At 43.9% G+C, this 10,017-nt stretch overlaps 1 protein-coding gene across 1 annotated transcript; it reads left to right on the forward strand.

Moving 5' to 3' along the window:
* Window positions 1-182: 182 nt before the first annotated feature.
* LOC105049422 (uncharacterized) lies at window positions 183-3,271 on the forward strand. The gene has a single exon (XM_010929057.4). It carries the CDS (start codon window positions 837-839, stop codon window positions 2,817-2,819), a length of 1,983 nt encoding a protein of 660 aa, XP_010927359.1. The 5' UTR covers window positions 183-836; the 3' UTR covers window positions 2,820-3,271.
* The last annotated feature ends 6,746 nt before the right edge of the window (window positions 3,272-10,017 follow it).

Consider the following 10,017-nt stretch of genomic DNA (forward strand, 5'->3'; position numbering starts at 1 on the left):
TTCGAGCATCTCTTGCTTGCTAGTCTACCAGTTAATGCTAGCAAATAACTCCTTTGCTTTTTTCTGAGAGTAATGTTTCATCGCTTGGTATGTGAATTGTGATGCATGTTTGATAATGCATAAGATTTAAACCGTAAACTTAATTTATCAAAAAGAAAATGGAAAAAGAAGGCAAGCTTGGTTTCGGTTGCTTAGTGATGATCACCCTCGACAGAGCTAATTTGCGCACAGGCGGTTCATAGAAACCTTCCGGTGCCTAGGACAAATCTCCTATGCCCCAGCACTATGCCTTCTGAGTTGAAAGACCTTTTGCATGTAAAAAATTCTAGCCTCCTAAAGAAATATGCCTTTATTCCGGAATCTGAGCGTATCTTGCATTCTTATATGTGACTGAATGGTGTCATCTAGCTTCTGGCGCCAACGGCAGAACAAAGCCCTGTCACTATCGACTGACTGGCCTTTCTCTCTAACGTTTCCAAACCGAGGTCCGGAAAGCAACCGTCTTCCCTCCTATATACAAAAACTCTTATCTCAGCACTCTTCATAAAACCTTTGGCCAACTAACAACAGCGCAATCCTCATCAAGAAATCATTTTATATTCGAAGGGCGCAAGCAACGTTCCATATATCTAAGAAGGCAGTAGGATATTCGGTAAGCATATCCAATGTTCTCCCGCTTGCTCCGGCGTTAGTTCCGATGGGGCACCACCTGTCTTCGCCCTTCTTTGTGGCCACCTGGATACCATCCTTCTCTTCTTTGATTTATATAAACAGAACTAGAACATTCAACATTAATCAAGTCCATCCCTCCTGGAATAGAGATTGAGAGAGCGAAAATGTCCTATGAGAACTATGATCCTTGCTTCCCGGACCAGCCGGTTGTGGACCGTTACCTCCCCTTATGGGCTAAACAACCTAGTTTCCGGTACAAGCCCGCCTTTGTGTGGGCAGAGGACTCTCCCAGGGGCATGGCATGGGCCTCCATCACCTACACGGAGCTCAGCTCCTCTGTGGAAGACATCGCCTCCCGGCTCCTCCACCCTCTCCAGAGAGGTGACACCCTCCTTATCCTCTGTTCTCCTGGTCTCCAACTTGTAAAGCTCCTCTTCGCCGCTCAACGTGCCGGCCTCGTTGCTATCCCTATCATCCCTCCAGATCCTTCTTCCTTCTCCCCAGCCAAACAAGGCCCCGCCCATCACCACCTCCTAAGGGCCCTTTCCCAGGCCAACCCAAAGGCTGCCATAGCCCATTCATCCTACATCTCTGCCGTGACCAGATCTATTTCGCCGTCGACTTCCGATCGGCTTGCTCGCCTACTTCACAAACTCCAGTGGATCCCTGTCGACGATTTGGAGGATGAGAACCAAAACTCTTGTTGCCCGAATTCAGACACTTCAGAGTATTTGGGCTGTGGGCCGACTGACACTTACCTCATCCAGTACACTTCTGGTGCAACTGGAATACCGAAGCCGGTGCTCGTGACTGCTGGTGCCGCAGCTCATAATGTGAGGGTGGCGAGGAAGGCCTACGACCTCCAGCCGAGCAGCGTCATTGTGTCGTGGCTGCCACAGTATCATGACTGTGGCCTAATGTTCCTCCTGCTAACTGTTGTCTCAGGTGCCACCTGCGTGCTCACCTCACCGGGGGCCTTCTTGCACCGGCCTCGCCTCTGGCTTGAGCTCATCACCGAGTTCAAGGCCACTTGCACCCCAGTTCCTTCCTTCACCTTGCCGCTAGTGGTAAAAAGAGGAGGTATCGACCAAGGGACACTACGTCTGAAGCTGGGGAGCATGAGGAACCTAATCCTGATCAATGAGCCTATCTACAAATCTTCAGTCGATGAATTTGTTGATGAATTCGCTCGTGTGGGGCTCAACCCATCGTCGATCTCTCCATCCTATGGCCTGGCAGAGAACGGCACCTTTGTCTCCACCGCATGGCAATGCCAAGGGGAAGAAGGGTGTCGCTACCCAAATATGCCGTCCTACAACAAGCTTTTGCCTTCCGCGAGGCTCTCATCGCCTTCCTCCTCGTCATCATATGAAGAAGAGGAGATGGATATAATCGTGGTGAACCAAGAAACCTGCGAGCCAGTGGAGGACGGGGTGGAGGGAGAGATATGGGTCTCTTCTCCAAGCAACGCAGCGGGGTACCTCGGACACCCATCCTTAACTCATGAAGTGTTTCATGGGAGGCTCCCAGGGAGGGCTGGCAAATGTTATGTCAGGACCGGAGATCGGGGGATCGTCAAGGGAGATGAGAGGTATCTTTACGTAGTTGGTCGGACTGTTGACGTGATAAGAATGCATGATGGCCGGAATTCAGTACATGCACACTATATCGAGACTGCGGTGCATAACAGCAGTCCCAAGTATCTGAGAGGAGGGTGTGTTGCTGCATTTGAAATGGCATCGCCGATGCCGAGCAAGAGAATGGTCGTCGCGGTAGTCGCAGAGTTGCAGACGAAAGAAGAGGGAGGGAGAGTTGGTACTTATAGAAGGATAGGTGAGGCGATAAGAGAGGGTGTGCTGAAGGAAGAGGGGGTCCGGGTTGGGTGGGTGGTGTTGGTGGAGAGTGGGAGTGTTCCGAAGACAACTTCGGGGAAGCTAAGGAGGTGGTTGGCGAAGAACAAGCTGTTGGAGGGGAGATTTCCAGTAGTCTGCGAGGTCTGCTTCGAGGAGTACTCGTCGGCCGTTGAGGAGAGAGGGGAGAAGGATGGAGTGGGGAGTGGTGAGGTGGGAGAGGGAATGAGAGATGCGGTACTGGTTCGGGCTCTAGGAACTGCTGGTCGCCGGTTCTCTTTGATTTCGTTTTTGTGAAGTATAATATAGAGACTTGTGTAGGGATCTGAGGTCATGAGCTGTAGTAAGGTTAATTGCTTCCCTTTTGTGTCATTATAAAATGCAACAACGTGTTTTTTTTTTTCCTGAAGAAAAGATTGAAACAATGTGTCAAGCAGCATTTCATGATTTGCCATGATTGTCGCAAAGGCGTTAGCTTCGTGGTGATATCTCTTTAGTTTTATCAGAGAGCAGAGGTTGAATTCTCCTATCTCAGGTTTAAAGGCGAGCCTCTAGCTTGTACGTAGCTCAAAATTGCCTTCGATCTGGCTTCATCTCTTTTCTGTTTTTGTTAAAAAAAATGCAGCTATTGTCGTATAAAATAATTGTATCATTCTGCTGTAGTATGTGGCCAAGGTTTGAGATGCAAACAATGTTTTCTCGTTGTAACTCGTCTGTAGCGGTTGGTTCCATGGAAGCATGGCATCTAATTTCGGCAAAGATGAATGAATGAAATGCAACTTATTTTTCTACCAGTGTTTAAAAATTTATGTGTTATCATGATTCGCTAGATTGACCGCTCCTTGGTCTTTGAAACTTATGAAACAACTATATATTTGCTAATTAAACTTTTAAATTTTTTGAGTAGTTTCTCTCTTTTCTTTTTTCTAAAAAATAATGAGTAGAAGGAAATAAAGTTTTTCCACTGAAGTTGGAAATGATGTACATTTAAACACCTTATTTTTATTTATTTGTTTATTTATTTTTCAGTGTACAACTATTTTTCTGAAGAATGAGGTAAGACAGAAAAAAAATCATCCAAAATGGAGAGAATAAAGCATCAAGTTAAAACAAAGAGAACATGACCACTCCACAGAGAGCTTCAAAAATACAATCTCGCACCAAAGAAAACGCCACTTGGACAGCTCTGCAAATAATAGGTAGGACATGCCCTCACAATCATCATTTAGTGGTTGGTTACCTGGATATCACGGTATTACCACTTCCCTGCAATCTTAGTTTTTGAAGCTGAAGTTTGGAAGCCTTAATTTGGTAGGGTTACAGTGCAGGAATGAAGGCTAAGCTTACAGTGACATAGCCTAACATGAATGTAGAAAATAAAATGAGCGGGTCACATTTTTGGGGCTAGGTTTAGCTGGTCGTATTTAGCATTTTAAATATATTCAGACAAAACCCAGACCGTTGGACACATCCCCAGAAGTGAATTTCCTGCGATCTATTCCATTTTGCGATCAATGTTGGGTCTACCCTGTATGGCGATAAGAGATTCTCTTACCAAGTGGCAGGAATTGGTCAGATGAAAGATTTTCATAAGCCGAAAAGATTGAGAAGACTTTTTCCTTCAATATTGTAGAACCAAGAGCCCCTTTGAATTGCACTTGACCCAAAAATATGCAGCCAAAAAAAATTGGCCATCTTTAGTAATTCTTTTACCTGCAGCTAAGTTGCAGACTGTTTCCATTCAACAATCACTTAGGCTATCATTAATTTGCGGTTTATAAGTTTAAATGGTGTCGATATCCCCAAATATCTAAGACTCAACCTTGCTATAAAGCAGGAAAAAAAAATAATATACAAGTCCATAGACCAATAACCCTACACTGTTCTCATGCCATTCTAGGGAGAAATTCTCGGCAAAGGTCTCAATCCCAGGGGCACTTCCATAGGATTCCCTGACGAGAATGGACTAGAGAAACAAGGAAAAGGGTTCAGAAACCAAGGGAAAAGGACCACTAAGGCAGCCGTGGTACCTTCTGCTGTATAACATGCATAGTTTAATTTCCTGCTCTCAAAAAAAAAACATGCATAGTTTTCCGCAAGGTCTCCCCCACAAATCCTTTGCTGCAGCCAGGGGTCGCCCCACTTGTCTCACATGCCACCCCCACAACGGGAGGGTGGGCCGGACACTGACCTCCTCTTTGGATCCCTCTCAGCGAGCTCAAAGAAGAGAATGGGGCCTCACTAGCTCCCATCCTAATTACTTCAATTCCTCGATCGACACACAAACCGGGCAACTTTCCGTGTTTGCTGAGGAGGGGACAGACTTTGTGCTGTTTGAGTGGAAGCCGATTGAGCCTAGCTAGTGTTTTTAGTGTTACCAGTGAAACAAAAGAGGCGGATGGTATGATGATATGTCTAACCACATTGTTGTCTGTGGAATTAATTTAGTTGCAGAATGATGGGTCATGTGATGTGGTTTTCACCTAATGCGATGGTAGCCAAGCATGTAATATTGTCACGTCAGGCGATGACAAACTTATTCCAGTAATTTGGCTTTGGGTAGCATGGTTTTGGTTCGGTTCCAAATGAAGTTTAGGAGGTCAAAACTTAGAACAATTAATTAGTGAATCATGCATAAGAACTTGGCATGTTCTTATGCATGATTGGGTCTAATTCTTGCAAGTTCAGGCATGGTATGGATGCAGATATGAGGTGCGTCCATCTCAGCTCCTGAGAGCATTCAGCATGACATGGATTAAAGATGGTGCATCCCTTTTGGTCCTCGTACTCCTTTATCTTGTTGCTATGATACGTGGGAACATTTCTGGCACCTTCTACTTATTTGACCTCTGTTATGTGTTCCCATTCGGTATGTGACATTTAAGTTGGTTCGGATTATATCTTTCATGCGAAATAAGAAACGGCATCTTCTGCGGTACTCAAAAAGTAACGTGAGATGCTGTGCATATTTTGAAACGTCCATAAAAAAATAGATGATTATATGATATTTATCTAAACTGTTCAAATATCTTTAGAATTTATTCATTCATATTTTTTTAGTATTTTAATGCATGCGCGTAAATACACATGCCCATCTTTTGATGGACATCTCCGAAATATACACAGCACCTTGCGGTACTTTTTAAGTACCGTAGAGGATCCGTTCCGATGAAAAAATGATTGTTTTTTTTTTTTGCAATATTGACCATTAATTGGATCACCCATTGCATAAATCTCAACCCAAACTTGAAGTGGCTATTGAGTTATCCAAATGTCGATTCGCATCAAGGAAGGTGAATCTTTTTTTTCATGCGAAATATACAGCCCTTGTCCCATTCAAGTGGTGGTATATCAAATTAGTGATGAACCTGTGATTTGGTCTCCTAGTTGTTTCTGGTGAGCCACCTCTATATGCGTGGGATCAATTAATGCATGTCTACAAAACAATAGGATTCATTAATTTATCGATGGAATGTCATGAGGATTCTTCTTGACTCAGAATGCATTCAGTTCATGGAAAGAAAAGGAAACGCAAACGAGTTGCATCCCTAAAAAAGTCCTCGTGAACCCTTTCATTTGTATTGGATTCTCTTTATAGGGTTGCACAATAATGACAAAATATCAGAAAAAAACAAATTGAGAATATATATATATATATATATGGTGTTAAAAATCTTCTGGAATATGATTGATTCTGTACAATGGCCTCTACATCAACTTGGATCAGCATGCATCTCACCAATCCGAGAAAAAAAATCTTGATGCACAATATATGGTCCATATTAATTGAACTCATGTTACGTAACCATCAAAACGTCCGATTTGAACAGTAGAGCTTACACATCTCGTGTCAGAGCCATGAAATAATTATGATTATTTATTGCAGCTTGTCATTGGTAGGCAGCTCCAGTTAATTCTACACTACAAGGAGGCAGGATCATCAGCCAGGTAGCTAGCCAAAGTAAATACTCTGAGGACCATTTTGTACTCACCAGTAAATCCTTGACCAACGTTTGTCACAACCTTGAAACGTGAAGCCTTCCACAGTCCCCACAGGAATATCCTTTAGGTGGCACCCAAGCGACCATGGACCGCTCAATGAATCAGCAAAAACCACCCATGCAAGTGTCTCTAGTAGACAGATAAGAAAGCCATTAATGGTAAAAACAGTCTTCCTTCAGCTGTAAAGGATCAGATCAGCATTTGATGGTGAACTACTTAAGCTGGGGAGAGAAGCCAAAAACCATGCCAATGGGTTCTGCGTCTCACCTGCTGGCATGGAGCAGGCTTTACAGTAGCTTTTCCATTCTGAGCCGAGGCCGGACAGGACGGTCCGCTGCCAAAACTCCGATGTTGCTCTTGGTTAAGGTTAGCACCTTAGCACGCGTTGCCCTATACCATCAACTTTTTGACACCAAAGCCTGCGACCCTTTTATTTTCTGTGTGGGACGGGGGCCTTTAAGACCTTCAGATTCCATCGACACATGGCTTCCAGCTTGCCGGGCCAACATCTTTGTGGAGCACCTGGCCTGCAGTGCTACGTACGTGTGCGCGTGGCTGCCTACGCATCACAGAATCTCTGCTCGTGTCGTTGTGTCAGCGACCGTGGGCTCAGCACATTATAAAGCCTTCTAAATCCTTTGTTCTTCTTCTTCCCTCTCTCTCTCTCTCTCTCTCGGATTCTCGGAGCCCGGTTGGAGCTCGTCCATGCATCCGACTTTGCCGGGGCAAAAACAAATGGTTCATTTGATACATAACTCCATGTGATAAGGCATAGATTTACTCAATTAATTGGTTAAGCTATTGATGCGTCTACGTGTCAAGGGTCGTCGAAGTCTGCCATCTCAAATCCCACGAAGTATTGTCCACTCTGGCTAGGTCCGGACGAGAAGCGTGTCCCGTGGTCCCCACCGAGGGTTATCCCTGGGGCCCCTAGACCCCACCGGAGGTTATTCTGCCCCGGCCTAGCGTCACGCAGACGGCCTCACAGTTTTGTCCTTTCGCCCCCCAAAAAGAAAAAAGATGCCTCGTGAGGGAAGGCATGCTCGTATCCCACTTAAGCACATGCACACACCAGAGTTGCCCGATATGGGACTATTAAGGGGGTCCCTCCACGGCCTGCCCACAACATAGCCCCCCACTCTGGAGGGTGCATATGTCGTAGGCAGGGGGCGGGTGCCCCTACTTGGCGCCCCTATCTGGCACGCCACTGATGCGTCCACGTGTCAAGGGTCGTCGAAGTCTGTCGCCTCGGACCCTATGAAGTATTGTCCGCTCTGGCTAGGTCCGGACGGGGAGCGTGCCCCGTGGTCCCCACCGGGGATTGTCCCTGAGGCCCCTGGGCCCCACCGGGGGTTATTCCATCCCGGCCCAGCGTCACGCAGACGGCCTCACAGTTTTGTCCTTTCGTCCTTCGGAAAGAAAAAAGGTGCCTCGTGAGAGAAGGCGTGCTCGTATCCCACTTAAGCACATGCACATACCAGAGTTGTTCGATATGGGACTATTAAGGGAGTCCCCCCATGGTCTGCCCACAACAGCTATCAGATGTCAATGTTAGTGATCTAGATTATAATCCCATGTAAATGTTAATTTATTACGCATTTTGTCCAAGTGAACTTAAATTTTGCTATAATAGACAAATCATTTGAATTTTAGAGAATATGTAAGTTCTACCATGCATGAACTTCATATAAGGAGAATTTTTTTCTCCGTAGAACCTAGTGATCATGTTGGGTTCCTTTTTTTATAGAAAGTTAGTATGGCTGAAATCTATCATGGAGGGATCTTTTTAGGATTATTACCGACATCAATTGAGCATATAAGGGACAAATTTAGGGAGATTAAACAATGGGGACATATGGCCTCTTTTATATATTGTTACAATTTGCTATAGTTTTATCAGAAAATCAACATGCAAAATGATACTTATAATTTGTTGAAGATGCCAGCTGATTGAATTGATAATTAATTCCTCTTGGTGCTGATGCAAGAGATATCGATTCATGTCCTACTTCACTACAATTCATGATCTCAATGAATTATTAATGAGCATTGGCTACCTTCTTCTTGTTAGAAAATCAGATAGAATGCATGCATAGATTTCAAAAATCTTTTGAATAGCAGCAGAAAGGAATTGGATTAAACTCTTTAACCCCATATGCATTAGATCATATCTAATCCTATCCGAGTCCAGAAATAAAGACATGCATATAATCTGAAAATAAAATAAAAGATGAGATCGAATCTCTATACTTTTGTGTGGGTTGAAATTCACCGCTATCGATGATCTTAGATCCGAAGGTCCTTGAGCCACACACATATCCGACTTCTACAGGTATCCACTGGGATCAATCTTGAATCTTTCTTCTCATGGTAGATCTTTCTTCTCTAAGTAAGATTTTGACCTCTTTGAATCTTGATCAACTGTTGATCTTGACTGCAACTTTAACCCTTGAACTGCAATCTTTTTCTCCTTGTTTTTTGCTGTAGAAAAAAACCTTCTCAACTCAGACGTGTGGAAGATGGACGCCCAACACTTGGGCATGGGAAAAAGAAGAGGGAGAGAGGGTGAGATATGGAGATGTAGGGAAAAGAGTTTAGAATTCTCAAAATTCAATCTTCTGGAATCCTAGGAGGTCATCTCCTTAAATAGACCTTTCTTGATTCCAAATCGTTATCCAATCAGACTAAAAAGGTTAGATCTTATCTCATAAGTTCTCTTACCTTTTAATCTGATTTTCTTTTCAAAAAAATCAAACCAAATTAAAAAAAGCTATCTCTTCTTTTAGCAAGTAGATGTGGTGCTTCAGTCAGATAAGACAGATTGAGTGGGTGCCTCTCATAAAAAAAGATAGGTAATTGAGGCGTCAATACTTGACGCCCCCTTAGGATTTTCATGCAAGAGAGAAGAGGCGTGGTCCCTCTTTCTTTCTTCTTCCACACCAATGCAAGAGAGGGGGTGGGCCCCTCTCTCTTCCTCACGCCAATCCAAGGTTGGCACCCCTTGGACTTTTCAAAAGAGAGGCATGGCGCTGTCTCTTCTTTCCTATAGTTTTACACACAATAATAGAAAATAAATTAGAAGATAATTTAGCCAACTCATTGACTTAATCCAATCATCTTGGGCTCATAATTAGGCGCTCAGCTAAACTCAAATGAATTCAGGTTATGTTCAAGGTCATGGACTTGATCCAATCGAAGTCCAGAGAAGAATTAGGTTTAACTATGTGCTAGTATGGTTCTCTTAAACCCAATAGGATTTCAATAAATCCTAACCCAATTAGAACTTCACAAGTCTAATTAGTAAATTCAAGATTAAATCTCTTAATGTATGATCCCATAGGTTCCATTCTATCTGGTAGTGAGATATATTATGATTTCCATCACAATATCATCGAAACTCTTTTCAATGGGTTGGAATAATTTCAATTCTATCCTTCGAGGGTCATCAATCATCAAGACGACATCCGATGAGTCCCATAATCCACTAGTGACA

This window comes from Elaeis guineensis, chromosome 2 (genome assembly GCF_000442705.2).
Source record: "Elaeis guineensis isolate ETL-2024a chromosome 2, EG11, whole genome shotgun sequence".
Classification (NCBI taxonomy): domain Eukaryota; kingdom Viridiplantae; phylum Streptophyta; class Magnoliopsida; order Arecales; family Arecaceae; genus Elaeis; species Elaeis guineensis.

What these genes read in the sequence shown, in the direction of transcription:
- LOC105049422 (XM_010929057.4), top strand. Translation starts at nt 837, where the DNA reads ATGTCCTATGAGAACTATGATCCTTGCTTCCCGGACCAGCCGGTTGTG.